Below are 18378 nucleotides of genomic sequence, written 5' to 3'. Positions count from 1 at the left end.
TGACTGATTGAGGGAAATATGTGAAGAAAGGGTTCTTCAAAGGTATTATCGCGCAATCCTTTGTATTTAATTTAAGAAGCATGTTGTAATTTATTCTTTATGCATAACTGTTTCTGTATGATTATAAATATATGTGTTATTTCTCAATGGAGTTTGAAACTATTTGCTTTCACTCACTGGTTCTCTAGATTTAGAGTTTCTTCAATCAAGTTGAATTGTTCAAATTAAATTTCAGTTTGAAAATGTTCAAATTGAAATCAGGGTTTGAATTTGAATAGTTCAAAATTCAAATTAGGATTTGTATAATTATATTTGATATAATTTATTAACATTTAATTTATTGAGTTAAATGAAATTGAAGAGTTTATAATATTTAAATATTGATTTAAATATTAATTACATGAATAGGATTTATGTTTTAAATTAGGTGTGTGATTAATTTAATATTTGTTATTAAATAAAATTAAATATGTTTAATTAATCAAATTAATTTCTCACTTTATTTCAAATTTTAGATTTTGAAATTTTGATTTTGATTTTAATTAATTTTGAATTAATTAAAATTAAAACCAAATAAAATAAAATGGAAATGATATGAAAGTGGGAATTTCCCACTTCTTGATTGAAGGATAGGTGTTCCTCCATGAATCACACACATTTCCCACTTTCTTCAACAAATTGAAGTGTCAAGGTTGCTGAACTTGAGTACGTGCATATGGATAATGAATAAATACTCTCATATTTTTAAGGATTAAAAAAAAAAAAAAGAATAGTCGAAAAATAAGTTTTAGACTACTGTTCATCTTCTACAGAAAACTCACTCAATTCCCTTCCAAAATGCACTCCAATCTGAGCTCCACCACTCAAATTCAAGGCTGAGAATGGTAGAGAAGATCTCTTGGTGGTTCACTGTTGAATTGAAGCTGGAATCACGTGAAGAGCAGCTTAGAGCTAGGAGAATTCATCAAAGACATGTAGTTTAGAAACCCTATTCTGAAGTTTCTGTTTAAGCATGCTTTTAGAACTCAAACTAAATGCAATTAGATTGCTTATTGATTCTGTTTACTTTCATTGCATGTTATCTTTTCCTAACACCTAATCCATTTGGTACGGTAAGACTGGTGTAGAAACCAACTTCTATTTAAGATCCTGAAAACTGTCTTCACAAGCCTTACTCCAAACAAAAGAAACTCCCTTCCCGGTCAGCTGAGTCAAATGAGTGGTTATGCGAGAGAAATCCTTTACAAACCGACGATAATAACCTGTTAAACCCAGAAAACTGCATACCTCACTAACTTTGGTGGGACAAGGCCAACTTGTACATGCTTCAATATTTGCAGGGTCAAAAAATATTCCTTCCTTTGACACCACATATCCCAAAAAGGACAACGGACATAGCCAAAATTCATACTTGGAGAATTTTTCATACAACTTATTTGACCTCAAAGTCTCCAAAGCTTTCCATAAATGCACCACGTGCTTTACCTTTGTCTTGGAACATACAAAGATATCATCAATAAAAACTATCATAAAAGTGTCAAGAGAATCCTTGAACACCATATTCATCAGGTCCATAAATACTGTAGAAGTATTTGTCAAGCCAAACGACATCAAAATAAACTCATAGTGCCCATATTTCAAGATAATTCCATGCTTGAAAGGTAACAAACTCTTCTTGAAATTTTGCATCAAATATCTGACAAGAACTTTGTCAATATATGATGCCTAAAACAAGGCTAATGATTTGTTTTTCGATCCCTAGAACAAATTGTGCTTCACCCAAATATTTCATTTGGAATTGAGCAACTAACCATTCTTTAATGGTAGTCAGTAACCTACATCATTTTCAATGAGTAGAATATCATCCACATATAACACAAGAAAAGTTACTAAATTGTTGATGGTCTTCTTGTAAACACAAGACTCATCAACATTTTGATCAAAGCCATAAGATTTGAGTACAACATCAAACCTTATATTTCAAGATCGTGATGTTTGTTTCAATCCGTAAATGGACTGATTAAGCTTACAAACCTTTTGCTCTTGACCTTGTTCAATGAATCCCTCTAGTTGGGTCATGTAGATGGTTTCGTCAAGATCCATTCAAAAAGGTAGTCTACCTGGGTATAACCCTTTGCTACTAATCTAGCTTTAAAGATTTGTACCTTTCCATCTACACCCAGTTTCCTCTTGTAGATCCATCTGTAACCTATGAGTTTAACTCCACGAGGTTGATCTACAAGTTCCCAGATAGAACGGAGTACATGGACTCCATTTCTTGATTCATGGCTATGATTCATTCATCTTTGTCAACAACAATTGCCTTCTCGTAAGATGATGAATCCTTAACCTTATCATCTAATATGACGGTTTGAGTTTCTATTAAACCCAAATAGTGAGTAGGTTACGTTACAATCTTCCCACTACGTTGAGGCTCTCTTAACACTTGAGAATGATGTGTTTGACTAGATGAAGCAACACCAAAAACTCTTGTTGAAGTGCTCGACTCTTCAACAATTCTTCTTGAAGTTTCAGTAGCTTCTCTGATAATTTTATTTAATATGATTTGGCTCCTTGGCTTATGTTCTCTAATGTGGTTTTCTTGTAAGAAACTAGCGTTTGTCGATACAAATATTTTGTTTTTTTTTTATCGAAGAATAGACCACCTCTCGTTTCTTTAGAATAACCTACAAATAGGCATAATCTTGAACGTGGTTCCAATTTCTTTGGATTTGTCACAAGTACATGTGTTGGACATCCTCAAATCCTGATATGTCATAAACTACTTTTATGACCTCTCCATAATTCAAAAGGTGTCCCAGTAACACTCTTTGATGGAACCTGGTTTAAAAGTTAAGTTGCAGTCTCCACTACATAACCCCATAATGAGATAGGTGGAGAAGCATAGCTCATCATAAAGTGAATCATGTCCAACATGATTCTATTTATCCTTTCTGATACATCATTTTGTTGAGGTGTACCAAGTGCTGAGAGTTGAGATGTGATTTTACGTTCTATCATATAGTCATGGAATTTAATATCTATGTACTCTCTACCTCGATCTGATCGAAGTGTTTTAATCTTTTTACCTAACAAATTTTCAACTTCAGCCTTATACTCTTTGAATTTTTCAAGTCTGCCAGACTTATGTTGCATTAGGTAAACATGCTCATATCTATAATCATCCATAAAAGTGAAAAAATATTCAAACTCTCCTTTGGTTTTTACACTCATCGGACCTAAAGATCTGAGTGTATAAGCTTCAAGGATTCTTTGGCTCTATAACCTTTTCCAGTAAAAGGTCGTTGTTATTTTTCCTTATAGACAAGGTTCACATACAGGTAAAAAAATTTCTTGTAACTCGTTTAGAAGTCCATTCTTAACCAACCTCTCAATCCCATTGAGATTAATGTGACCTAGTCCTAGATGCCAAAAATGAGAATTATCTTTAGGAGAAAATTTTCTTTTCTTAGTTTTAGTGGTTGTAGTATTGAACATTTCAATATTATGGAGCATTTTAGATACTAACGACCTTAGTACATATAAGTTACTTTCGTTTGTTGCAGAATAAATATCAATACCATTTTTCGAGACAAACACTTTATCTCGAATAAAAGATACATTAAAAGAGTGTTCTAACAAACATGAAACTGAAATCAAGTTCTTTTTAAAATTAGGAACATAGTAAACATTGTCTAACAACATAAAGTTTGATTCAAAAACCAACTTCAAACTCCCAACTGCAAGACAACCTCTCCTGTTTCAACCCATAGAATGATCTCTCCCACAACCAGCTATTTCCAGGAACTAGTTTCCTGTAAGGAAGTGCAAACATGGTTAGTGGCTCTTGAATGAAGTATCCAGGTATGATTATCATTTTCCATCAAACATGTTTCCAGAACCAGTAAATCTTTTTCCTTTTTTTTTCTCGGTCAAATATTTGGGCAATTTCTTTTCCAATGCTCATCTTGGTTGCAATGATAACAGGTTCCTTTTGCAACTTTGACCTTCTTGCTCTTTCGGGTAGCAACAATAGTGGTGCCTTTATTTCTTTTCCACCATTCTTTTTTTTTTCACTTCTTAACACTAGATGAAGAGGGAGACACAAATTTAGTTTCAGAAATCGAACATCTGATGAACTTTTTCTTGTTAGAAAAGACAACATTTCCCTTCCCATTATTTATTTTGGCTTTCATTAAAGACTAAAAAATCTATAGCTCGTTAAGGGCGATGGTGAGACTGTAGTCAATTTTGTTCATAACATAATTGCTACGGAATTGTAGAAAGTTGTCCGACAGCGATTGCATGATAAAGCTCACCTGATTGGACTCATTTATGAGACTTCCATTCATCTCAGTGGTATTGAAACGGTTCATCATGTTAAGGACATGTTCCCTAATAGACGATCCTTCGGCCATCCACGCACTGAAAATGAACTTAAGAGCATCATGCATGGATTGTGAGGAAGGTTTTCCAAACATGTCACACAATGATTTCATGAACTGGCATGCAGTGATCATGGTCTGATGCTTTTTGTCCATGACTTTAGATAAGCCTGCCAAAATATAGACCTTTGCCTTATCATTGGTCTTAGTCCACTTCTTATAAGCATCACGAATACTTCGTGATGCGTTGTGCCTAGGGGCTGGAGGAAATTCCTCCGTAAGAACGAATTTGAGGTTATCCACTTCCAAAACCGTATTCATCATATTTTTCCAAGTTGTATAATTTTCTCAAGTTAATTTTTCGGTGCCAAGCAAAGTAATGATTAAGCTAGAATGTTGATACAAAAACAAATTACGTATTAGACACTTATGTAAAATTTCATTTTTCATTTTAATCCAAACAGTTTAGAAAAATTCAATAATATTGGAGTTCATTAATTTTTGCTAATGAATCTCAATCATTAAATTTTGCAATGATACATTCAGTGATTTGGAATATAAGCCACCTCAGGGTGTACAGTTATTCCTATCACTGAAGTGAGACACTCTCAATCAAATATTATTCTAGAATAACTTTTTATTCATATAATATTTAATTACCATTCGTTTGGTCAACAAATTATTAAGTGCCTTAATGCTTTATGGTAAGTGTAACCCTTCATTCTCAATCCTATAACCCCGCTCCAACCAGTCTGCCTTAGGGAAGAATATAATTAGTGCAATTGGTTATAGCGGTCTTATCCATTTTTAGAGTTTGTAATGCCCTTCCCCCATGCAAATACCTTCCAAAGGGAGGGCACGCCCAGGGCACCACGGGCTGAGCATGAAGGAAACATTACAAATTAACGAAGGAGACCGCAAGATATATTGTCACACGTCCTTCTCCTACTTATTATAAACACTTTCTCCATTCACCTTGATGTTGACCCATGTAAATGCCTTCCTAAGGGAGGGTGCACCCAGGGCACCACGAGGCCAAACATGAATCTCACCCTGTGAACTCTTTAAGGGAACGTGGGCGGAAAAATGACATACCATATATATCTTTTTCCTCCCACTAAGTGTTCTACTTTTTGAGTTTATTAACTTAGAAAAAAAGAAAGCTAGATTATTTTAACTAAGTTATTGTTAAATTTGCTCAATATAACACTTATATTGAATAGTTTAACAATATGTATTTTTGTTCATTAAACTCTTTTAATAAAAAAAAAAAAAAATCACTTATTGTATGCTTATAAAATATTTGCCCAATTCACCTCCCAAGTTCATTCCCAGGTAGAGGTGTTCCATTTCCATCAGCTTAAAAACCTCGGCCTAGACAGAACGTTCCTTAGATAAAGGTTCCTTATAGGCAATTATTTTATAAATTTGATCTTTTAACCAAGTTCATTTTAATCCTAATAAGACAAGTTAAAAGACTAAACTATTTTTAATCTCATTAGAAATATGTTTAACATATATTTAAGTGAATCAATTTCAAACCATTTAAAAAAAATTTAACTTATGTTTACATGCAACTCTTGATTATCGATTTTAATCTAATTCATTGAACTTATAACCTTTATAAAACAATGAATTTTTCAAAATCCTTTTTCGTTTGCGTTATGATGACTTTGATTAAATATAGTGTTTACATTAATCTAAGTAATGTCATGTTCAATGCAAAGTTCATTTTTAATCTAAATATAACACTTATAATTATCATACATGAAAACTAAACAAACACATTCATTTCTTTACATCATACATTATAATATTTATGATGCATGAATATACTTACTCAGAAGATGCATTCAAATAATATAACAATTATATTATAATTCATGAGCATGCTTATATTAATCATGTAACCATATAATATTTATAGGATGCATGATCATGTTTATCCTAAGGTAGAATTTTAAAACTATATGACATACATTATGCAACATATAAAACACAGTTAAATAATACATCATATGCATATAACACTATATAAAAGGTATGATAGACCAAATATTGGCAAGTTAAATAATACATCATATGCATATAACACTATATAAAAGGTATGATAGACCAAATATTGGCAATCTAATTTTAATAAAATTAAAATTACAAAGGAAAGTTGCCATTCTTGCATTGGAAGAGACTCTTTCGATCAGGTACCTTCCATGATGCAAAAAACGAGATGGACAAAGGATTTCTACTAAATTCCACGCATGGCCGACGAAGGGCATGACACATGGTGCCTCGCTCGACGCATGGGTTTTAAGTATCGCATACGTTAGACAATGAAGCTCAATACATGGGCATCGTCCTTTCACATGCGACTGTGAACATTGCATCTACTGCCCCTAAGCCCCTTCATTGCATGGGCATCGACCCACCACATGAGTATGCTACATGTAGCATGAGTTTGCGTGCAGCCTTGTAAGTGTCGACGCATGGTATGCATTGATGCACTTACCTTCAAGCTCCTCTGCTTTGCAAGACCATCACTCTATTGCATGGAATGCATCCAACTGCAAGCCATTATCGCATGCCAAGATACCAAACGCCGTGAAATAGAAGAAAATCTTCTGTTTTTCTCTGAAAAATTGGGCTCCAGATAGCTTTGTTTTTTACTTTAAACGACCCAAAAATACAGGCTCGATTGCAAAAATAAAATGTCCAAACAATAGGTACTTACATTGATCAAATCAGCATAATGTTTTACAATCTATGGTGCCAATAAATGAAATTAGCTATCAAGCAAACCTCATACATTTTCAAGCAAAATGCAGAAAAATAACTCACCTCATGAATTGATTTTTGTTTCAAAAAACAAAACATCAAAATGCAAGAAAAACTGACTCTAATACCAATTAAAGGAATCGAATTCTCGCAGAAGTGTGTGAACCTAATTTTAACAAAATTAAAATTACAAAGGAAAGCTGTCATTCTTGCATTGGAAGAGATCTTGCGATCAACTATCTGCCAGGTACCTTCCATGACGCACAAACCGAGATGGACAAGGGATTTCTGCTGAACTCCACACATGGCCGACGAAGTGCTTGACGCATGGTGCCTCGCTCGACGCATAGGTTTCGAGTATCGCATCTGTTGGATAATGAAGCTCAATGCATGAGCATCGTCCCTTTGCATGCAACTGTGAGCATTAACCCGCCGCATGAGTATGCTACCTGTCGCATAAGTTTGTGTTCAACCTTGTAATTGTCGACGCATGGTATGCATTGATGCACTTACCTTCAAACTCCTTTGCTTTGCAAGGCCATCACCCCATCGTATGGAATGCGTCTAGCCGCAAGCCATCATCGCATTCCAGATACCAGGCGTCATGAAACATAAGCAAATCCTCTGTTTTTCTCTGAAAAGCTGGGCTCCAAATAGCTTTGTTTCTGGCCTCGAATGACCTAAAAATACAGACTTGATTGCAAAAATAAAATGCCCAAACAATAGACCTTTACATTGATCAAATCAACATAATTTTTTGTAATCTATGGTACCAATAAATGAAATTATCTATCAAGCAAACCTCATACATTTTCAAGAAAAATGCATAAAAATAACTCATCTCATGAACTGATTTTTGTTTCAAAATGCAAGAAAAACTAACTTTGATACCAATTGATGGAATCGAATTCCCATGAAAGTGTGTGAACGCCTTGCATTTAAACATTCGATTTTTATGGAAACAAAAACAGTAAAATAAAACATGCATTTGTAGGATAAAATTCAAACAAAACTATAAACATGCTAGAAAAGAGGAAGAAGACAAGAAATCAAAACTCATCTTTGTTGATTCTTTTAGCTTTCCTTTTCCAGCGTTATCAACGGTCTTGAACTTTACCAATGAAGAAGGACACCACAAACAAAGTTACCTTCCTATGCTCTAGGACTCCAAAAAACTTGGAAGAGTGGTCTTCAAGAACTTTTGAGGAGAAAAAGGATAGAGAATTTTTAGAGAGAAGTTAGAGAGAAGGTAGAAGCTTGGAAGTTTTTTTTTTTTTTTTTTTTGGTTTAAAAAATCCTTGCCCATGGGCTATAAGGATATATTTATATGGGGAAGGGTTAACCCCTTCTCCAAATATTTTCTTTTATACCCTTAATACTAATTAAATAAATAACCTTATTTAATTAATTGGCATATTAATTATATGACCATATATTAAATCCTATTTAATATACATTCAATTAATTATCATAAACATCATACATTTATACTAACCTATTATTTCTTAATCAATTAATTAACCATTAATTAATCAATTAAAACATCATACATTTATACTAACATATTATTTCTTAATCAATTAATTAACCATTAATTAATCAATTAAGTCATATTTAATATGTAGTTAATTAACATATAAATATCACATATTTATATGTACATCTTTTTATGAATCTAATTCATATAAATCTAATATTTGAATCTTATTCAAATATATCTCTCTTACATAATTTGAATTATAGATCATATCTATAATTAACCATTATATATTAATCTCATCAATATAAAATTTTCTCATTTGATTTGAACAATTTAAATCATTCTTCATTGCTATCTTTTAGTGAGTTAATAAGAGGATCTTATGGACCTACAAATTAGAAGCTCTAATGATACGAGATTAATTGATTGAACTCATTTAATCTAATTAATCAATATTCATTAATTATCTATCATTCTACTAAAGACCGATAGCTACACTTTTCGCACTGTAGATATATTTCTGTGTCCATGGATATAACCAATCAACAGAGCGATGCCCCTTCACAAATGCTCATAAATATAACTGGATCAAAATACCATTTTACCCTTGCAATTACATCTAACTTCTTAAGTACCATTGATTCCTCTAATGAACAAATAGTTTATAGTCCAACTATAAACTAACACCTCTTGGGCCAGTGAGAGATTTAATTGTGAAAATCAATTACAATTAAAAGAACGAAGAGTAAGTCTTCGTATCTTATTGGTGAAATTGAGACCTCATTGTTCAAGACCCGGAACCAGCTATTAAGGAAGCAATTTATCTACTTTCCCAAGGAATGGGAAGGAGTGAATTTCATCTTGTATAGCTGTGTTCCCAGCTCCCTAATCAGACAAATTCCCAAAATGGTAGGGTTATTGAGTCAGCTATCATGGCCACTTTCACCCATACAGATCAAATGACTGCCATCATAAACAGGAGTTCACAACTCACTTGGGATTAAGGTCAAGTCTCCTATGGTCATCCTAGTGAAATATTAGTTTCTTCAAGTAACGGTGTTACGAAGAGAAACTAATTATTTCGTGGTTCGGCCTATGTATAAATTCCAAATACCCTCATCCATATACCTTTACATGAACAATATGGCTCATATTGTTTGTAACACTTACATCTCATGTAATAGTTACAAAGTGAGTTGTATCCGTAACGTTATCAAGATAAAGCACCCAACCTTCATCCCTTTACTGCAAACCTTTTAGGTAATTACTTGAACATGAACCACCTGTATGTCAACCATATACTGTTCAAGTGACATCATATAACATTGGATCTTAGTTTATTAGATTGAATTAATGCTATTTAAATGTCAAATAAAATACCTCTGATTTTATTAGATAAATAATTTGTGTTAACAAAACTACAAACTATGAGATATACTGGATTTAGGAATCAATCTCAATAGTCCGTTCCCGTAGCCATGAAGTTGGAATATCGCAACTTTATCTTTAAAGAGAATGTTTGACCAGCTCGTGTTTTTGGATTGCCTTTTTAATAATGAACAATAATTAATTTGTTTCAATTATGTATTTAGATTTGTAGTAGATTTTGTATGTAATCTTGGTGGTCAATATTTTAATTATGCAATTATAAGTTAGTTATTTTATTTTATATTTTTTTTGTACCTCCGAAAAAGGGAGAGATATATGAAACACATAAATTGCATCCTAACGTATTGTACCTTTTTTTTTCATGTTAATCAAGGTACCCCTCAAAATAACCTAAATTTAAATTATAGATAGTTATAATTCAGACTATAATAACCTGCACTTCAAAAACAGATTATCATAACACAGACTAAAATAATCAACACCCTAAACACAGACTATTATGAACCAGACTATAATAGTCTGCACCTCAAACACAGACTATAATAACACACAATTTATTATAACCCACAAATTATAATAATCACAGACTATAATTATCCACTCTTCCCCTGAAACGCCCCTGAATTGCAAATAATGTTATGATGTAAAATAAAGGTTAAAATAACATCTACCCCACTTTCTTAACGCACTCTCCAAAATGCTTAACCTATTTTAAATTGGTGCTCCAAATACTTCCTAAATTTTTAAAAATATTTACTAGATGCATAAATTTTTAAGGACAAAATTAAAATGCACATTTAGTCTCTTATATTTTGAGTGGATGTCTATTTCATCAATTTGAAAAGATACATTTTAGTCTCTTAAGTTAAAAAAAAATCTCTAAGGTGTGTTTGGTATGTGATAAAAGTAGAGAGTTGAGTTGGTAATTATTATTTGGAGAGTTAAATTATCTAGGGAGTTAAATCGTCTGTGTTTGTTGTGCAGAGTTGAGTTGAGTTGGTAATTATTGTATGTGTTTGTTGTGCAGAACTGAGTTGAGTTAGTAATTATTGTATGTGTTTATTGTGCAGAGTTAAGTTGAGTTGGTAATTATTGTCTGTGTTTGTTGTGCAGAGTTAAATTGAGTTGGTAATTATTATCTGTGTTTGTTGTGTAGAGATGAGTTGGGGATCTGATGCAGTTTTTTGTGAATGAGCTATATTAGTTCTATTTTTTCTGTTTGTTTTTTATTTCATTCTTTTATTTTTTTAGTTTTATGCTTTACTATTGTTGATTAATTTTCAAATATACACGTATTTTCTCAAATCATTTATGACATAAACTGGACAATCTCAATTTTTTTTCTCAATTTGTAGAACATAATAGATTATTTTTCATATATTCTTTTCAAAAACTGTAATAATTCTAATTCTCTTCAATCGGTAAAATATACCAACAAAATATATTTCATATTGCTACTCAATTTATTAGTATATTGTATATTGTATATATATATATATATATATATTGAAGGTAATTATCCCAATTACTAATTGGTATATTGTATGTATATATATTGAATCTTGCTAACTTAACTTTATTATTTCACATATCATACAGTTTATTTTTATATAGTATGGATAGTATATTTAAAATTGGAATTGTACATAGGATAATTACCTTTCATTTGATTATGATGGTGAGAATGTGATGTAGTACAGTAACATTTTTCATAAGATCACAAAAATAATATGAACCGACCGAACATGTGGCCGTTTCCCAAAAAAACCACAAAATATATGTTCTTTTCGATACTTATAATATCCGTGTCATAATACAAACACAAAAATTATATGTCATGACGTATGCAAAAGTTATCATTCATTTCGACATGACAGTCCATTATCCATTTGTTTGTTATCCAAAAGAACTATAAACAAAATATAGGGGTGTGGTCAGTCTACATGTTTCTTCCTAGTAGACGGAGGCAATACCTCTTCCGTGCGTGTTCTGGTACTGTAAGGAAGCAATCTGTCTTCTGAATGTCTGTGACAAGGAGGTCAATAAGGGTAATCTGATCATCCTCATCCAGGCCATCAAATGAACGTATTATTAGATAAAAAAAACTACATAACAGTACTATTTCACCCATAATTCATTACAAATTTGAGAAGTATAGATTAAAAAATATAATGTCGCCAACCATTAATAAAAAAATTTGTGAACTAGTATTCCCAAAAAATGTGACCAACAATTAACAAATAACATATTTCCATAAAAAAATAAGTCCTAAAAAAGGAGATACTCTGAACCTCAAAATAACAAACCTCCTCAAACTAATTAGGAATGATTTGTGCAATTAGTTTGGACCCTACAAGAAACACAAAATAATGATAGTTAGATTAGAAATAAAATAAAATAAATTGAACTAAGAAGTAACCAACAACCAAAAAAAAAATTGAACTAAAGAGTAACCAACAAAAGCATACTTTTTTAAGGTTTAACTAGTGGAGAAAAACAGTGGAAATATAAAAAGTATGAGTGGAAAGTCATTTATAAATAGAAGAGGGAAAAAGAAGCGGTTGTTGGAGAGAGTTGGGTGCATTGGAGAAAGAAGTGGTTGTTGGAGAGAGTTTGGTGCATTTATTATTAAAGAGTGAAATTAATTTAACCTCATTAATTAAATAGTGAAATTAATTTGAATGTTAGTTGAAAGTAAGTAGCTTGGTAGTAAAGTCAAGTAAATACAAATAGTAAAGTCAAGTAAATAGAAATACTAAAAAAATAATGAAGATCTCACTCATGAGGATCTTTATGAGCGAGATCAAACATTTCTTTCCTAGCGATACTCACCTTACCAGCGAGATTCAACCCACATTTCTAGCGAGATTCCCTTATAGAGCGAGATCCTCATCACAAAATTAGCGAAATTTCCTTCTAGAGCGAGATCCTCATCACAAAATTAGGGAGATTTCACTTGTCGAGGGTTGAAGTTTCGACTTATGTATGTCGAAACTTCAACCTTCGACAACCCTTCCAAGTTTTTCTTTGTTTGTCGAGTTCTCAACGTTCGATTAATGTTCGACCTATGTATGTCGAAACTTCAACCTTGACAACCTTAATATACATATTGTTTCAAAGTTTTTCTTTGTTTGTCGAGTTCTCAACGTTCGATCTCTACATTAATCGAATCCTCCGAATCCTCAACCCTCGACTTCTAGCCTCGATCTCCCAAAACAACAATATTTCTCTAATAAGTTTTAAAACAACCTTATTTCCTTAATAAGTTTTGAAAACAACCATATTAATATAAAAGGTCCTAGTTTTGAGGGGATAAAAAAGGAGAGTTTTGAGTGTGTAAAAAAGGAGTTTTAATAATCCATAGGTTTTTTTTATGGGCTTAACAAATATGGGTAATAAATACTCATCCAACTCAATAACTCATACCCATTTATCAAACACCTCATAACATAATTTAAAATTAATAAGAAAACTTTTTTATTTTGGTACAACAATAAGGTGGTTACAGTCATGTCAAATAATGAAGGCACATTTAATGATTTTTTCTTCTCACACATTTAATGAGATTTTCTTTAGTACAGCAAATGTACAAATGTGGAGTTTTATGCATTTAATGAGAATTTTGAAATTTTCAATTTTATCTGAGTAGATTTGTGAATTTTGAAAAACTGGAAAATTTAGCCCTTACTTGATAACTATTATTTTTTTAAAAAAATAATTAAAATAAATTTATAAATACTAATTTCACTAATAAATTTCTAAGTTTTGTTATCCACTTTTTATTCTTATTTTGAAAAACCAACCAACAGTTTGAAACTAAAAACAAAGTAGTTTCTAAAAATCTTTTTAATTTTAGAATTTGACTAAAAATTCAAATATTTATTTAATAAAGATATAACTTAAAAATTAAAGAGAAAATAAGTATTATATTTAAAAAATAGAAAAAAAATACTTTTTTGGTCCCTGAATTTTTAAGAATAGGTGTGTTTAATCTATAAAAACTTATTGAATAAATTAAGGGTGGAATCGGTTTGGTTTGATGGTCGAACCGAACCGAACCGCTTTTGTATATACATGAAACCGAACCGAACCGGTTCCATTCGGTTCGGTTCGGTTTCAAGAATCGGTTTGAGTTTTGTTTTTTTTTTTGCCTTTTTTAAAATTTTTTTTTTGCCTTTTTTTCCTTTTTTTAAACCTTTTTTTTTTGCCTTTTTTTTTGCCTTTTTTTTTTTGCCTTTTTTTAAAAACCTTTGTTTTTCTTTTTCCTTTTATTTTCCTTCTTCGGTTCTTCCTTCTAAGTTCCACTCTCTTTTTTTTTATACTCTAAACATAATTTAAATATCAATCCAGTAATCCACAATAAGAACATGTCACATAACACAAATCTCTAGCACAATCCAAATAACTACAATAAAAAGTTAAAAACTAAAAGTTCTCCAAAGTACACATAGCACAAATCTCTTAAATATCAATCCACATTCACAATAACTCATAAAAACATATCAATCCACAATAACTTATAAAAACATTTCAATCCAAATGACTACAATAACAAAGTTAAAAACTAAAAAGTTCTCCAAAGTAGAAGTACACAATACACAAGTCACATAAAAGTAAATAACAAGCTAAAACACTAGTGGTGAATTCCAAAAGTCCAATCAATACAAACAAATTTGTTCGCTTGTCAATCATGATTCTCCTTCTCCTTGTTTTTTGCCGCTCCGTTCAATCCTGTTATGAAAACTTAAGAAACAATCATAAACTTGTTAGTAGTTACTACAATTAAATATATGAATAAATATGTTAAAATATATTTTCTCCAAGTATATGAATAATATTTAGTAGTTACTACAATATATATATATATATATATATATTATGTTTAGAATATACGAACCTTCCTCTTCATCTTTCAATTTTCTCCAAAGTATTGTCGTAAATCAGTGCTAATTTCATAACAGTAACCAATTTTGTGCACATACAAGTGCCTCAACAGTGGTTGGAGATAATGAGGTAGAAAGGAATCAATTACTCTCTACTGTAGTGTTGAATGTGGACTCAGAAGCAACTGTGGATACGGAACTGCTAAAAGATCTCGTGCAATTTTTGCTAAGAATCGTATATCTAGAAGAATTCCCCTTCCACCAATCTAAGATATTCAAAGTCACCTTCATGTTTAACACGAGGCTCCAGTAGTAAATATCAACTTCTGAATCCACACTTTGCAAATCATCTTTCATCCAAATCTTCAAAATCAAAACGAAAAATCTCTGAAGCACTTGCACTTGAAGTTCTAAATGGAGAACTTTTAGATGGTACATGAAAGATTGATCCTTATTAGCAAGTGATAGTGACAAATTGTATTTCATTGAACAATGCTCTTAAAACACCCCTCTACTTTACTTCCTATGGCTTTTGCCGCATCAACATCAAATAATTGATTTTAGAGCAATTCAAAAGAAATTTCATCTTATAACGAGGGTCCAAACGAAAGGCCAACATACAAGAATAAATTTGTTCTATCTCTTTTTCCCCAATACTTATCAAACTTTTCTTGCATTTTCATTGCCAATTCTTGCAAAACACATCATTAGGACCAGTTGCACTTGAATATTTTCTGATGCAATTCTGAACAATACTAATCTCATGGAAGACTGTATTGGAAGTAACATACAAAGACCTTGAAAGCCTAATAGTTACTTCATAGAACACTGACAAGAATTTGGTAAATATTCTTGCAATTTCCCAATCCCTAGTGGTTGGTTTTTCCTCCTCATTCATGTAGACTGTGTCGTAGTCTTTTAACCTCTCAAATACCTTTTCAAATTTTACGACGGCCTCAAGCATCAAATAGGTAGAATTCCATCTAATTGGAACATCAAGACACAACATACTTTTACTATCTATGTTCTCCTCTGTGATACACTTCTTAAATGTGACAAGTCTAGCAGGAGAAGATCTAACAAACCTCACAGCATCTCGAATTCGAACCAATGAATCATTAATATCTTTTAGGTCATCGCGTACAATTAAGTTCAATATATGTGCACAACATCTAACATGCAAGAACTCACCATTTAACACCAACCCATTCTTAAAACATTTTTTCAAATAAGCAATGACAGTATCATTTGACGAAGCATTATCAATTGTCAATGTCATAACCTTTTTAATACCCCACTGTTTTAGACATTTCTCGACCTCTTTTCCTATCGTCTCCCCTCTATGATTCTCAATTTGGGTGAAATTAAGAATTCTCTTATATAATTTCCAATCTTTATCAATAAAGAGTCAAAACCAAATAGTTCATATTTTGGATTGATGACCACGTATCGATTGTGAGTGACACTCTATATCCTTCTTTCACAAAAATGCCCTTCAACATCTCTTTTGTGCTATCATAAATTCCCAAAATATCCTTAGCAATTGTTTTTTGAGTAGGAAGAACAAAATTAGGTTCTACTAACGTCAAAGTCCCATTCACAAACCTCCTAAACCCTTGGTTCTCCACGAATTTAAATGGCAACTCATCTATAATAATCATCTCAGCAAGTAGTCTACAAGCACTCTCAATAGTAAACATCTTGTAACTAAGGGATGAATGTGATTGTGAATTATCTCCAAATCCCTCATTGTTCTTAAAAACCAACTTAGTTTGTGTTACATCTAACTTAGACTTGTTAATCTGATAAGGATTTTTTTTACAGTAGCGTTCAATATGCATTCTCATAGTTGAATTTCCATTCTTTCTAGAATGACATGCATACACCATACCACAATAGTTACATTTAGCATGTGGATCATCATAAATATATTCAGAACATTTAGTAAAGTGATCCCATACCATAGATGAATTTTTCCTCTTTCGTCCACTTGTATGCTTTGAAATTGTCTCCTCACTTTCGTTTTTTCATGGTGGTGATGGTAGTGATGGCATCACAACAACATCATTATTGGAATCGTTGCTCTTGCTCAAGCTCATTGTGATAGACGAATGGTACCTATAAAGGGGAAAATAGAGAGAACTTATTACCATCAAACAAAATCATTTACATTTTACTTAAACTAAAAATTCAAACACAACAACAACAAATTATTTATCTAAAATTTTATTTTAGTTACCTAAAATTTCAAATTTTCAACAAATAAAATCATTTACATTTCAATAATTTTACCTCTATTCGTTGAAGAAGATTCTACCACGGCAGTACCTCTGTTCAATAATTTTACCTCTGTACTTAGAAGAACGGCGGCACAACGTCGAACGTCGACGAAGAAGAACCTTAGACGCCCAGACGATGAAGAACCAGATTAGAAGAACAGCGACAGAACGTCGAATGTCGACAAAGAAGAACCTTAGACGCCCAGACAACAGACACCCAGATGATGAAGAACCAGATTAGAAGAACGGTGGCAGAACGTCGAACGTCGACGAAGAAGAACCTTAGACGCCCAGACAGCAGATGCCCAGACGATGAAGAACCAGATTAGAAGAACGGCGGCAAAACGTTAAACGTCAACGAAGAAGAACCTTAGAGCCTAGATGGCAGATGCCCAGACGGTCTGGTCGTGGTCAATTCGTCGACGAAGAGGAAGAACGCCCAAAGGAAGAAGAATCAGAACTAGAAGAAGAACGGCAGCGACAAAGAACTGAACGGTGGGGCGGCAAAAACCCTAGTTGTGAAATGGAAATGCGAAGCGAAATGCTGAAGGTGGAGGGGAGGGCGGCGCTTGAGTCTCACAGTGCTGAAGAGTGAAGTGAAGAAGGTAAAGTGAGTTTATTTAAATTATATTATTTATTTATTATTAAATAAATATTATATTATTATATATATATTATTATATATAAACGGTTCGGTTCGGTTTAAAATCGGTTTTCAAGCTTTGAACCAAATCGAACCATTTAAATTCGATTTCACCAGCCCAATGAACCACACCGAACCGAAAAATTCGGTTTTGCTTATAAATCGGTTCGGTTTGATTCGGTTTTGCAATTCGGTTCGGTTTGAGCAGTTTTTTTGTCCACCTTTTTTAGCTCAATTCATTCATACGACCACAAGATCCCTCGCATCATTATCCTTATATTTTCTTCTATTTACCTTTTCAGCTCTATGGCTTCAACCTCTTTATGATCCTACCGATCTCTTTTCTTGCTCTTATCTTATCCACGATGTGCTCCTCTTACCTACTCTCCTCCTATAACCAACCCGACACCTTCTCCTCTCTCTCTTTCCTCACTGTGCCCTTTTTCCTTCTTCTATTCTTAGAAACTCTCTTTACCTTCTCCTTCTTCTCATCTTAACTCCTTTTTTCTTGTTGCCCTCTCTTAGACTAAATTAGCTAGTTTAGATC

The 18378-nt window shown here is 32.4% G+C and overlaps 1 protein-coding gene across 1 annotated transcript; it reads right to left on the bottom strand.

Annotated features, from left to right (window-relative positions):
• Positions 1-15588: 15588 nt before the first annotated feature.
• Positions 15589-16188, bottom strand: LOC120079298 (zinc finger BED domain-containing protein RICESLEEPER 2-like). The gene has a single exon (XM_039033451.1). It carries the CDS (start codon positions 16186-16188, stop codon positions 15589-15591), a length of 600 nt encoding a protein of 199 aa, XP_038889379.1.
• Between the last annotated feature and the right edge of the window lie 2190 nt (positions 16189-18378).

This window comes from Benincasa hispida, chromosome 6, assembly GCF_009727055.1.
Source record: "Benincasa hispida cultivar B227 chromosome 6, ASM972705v1, whole genome shotgun sequence".
In the NCBI taxonomy this organism is placed as follows: Eukaryota; Viridiplantae; Streptophyta; class Magnoliopsida; order Cucurbitales; family Cucurbitaceae; genus Benincasa; species Benincasa hispida.
The sequence above is the reverse complement of the archived record's forward strand: the minus strand, read 5'-3'. Positions and strand labels throughout refer to the sequence as shown.

What these genes read in the sequence shown, in the direction of transcription:
- LOC120079298 (XM_039033451.1), bottom strand. Translation starts at nt 16,188, where the DNA reads ATGACATTGACAATTGATAATGCTTCGTCAAATGATACTGTCATTGCT.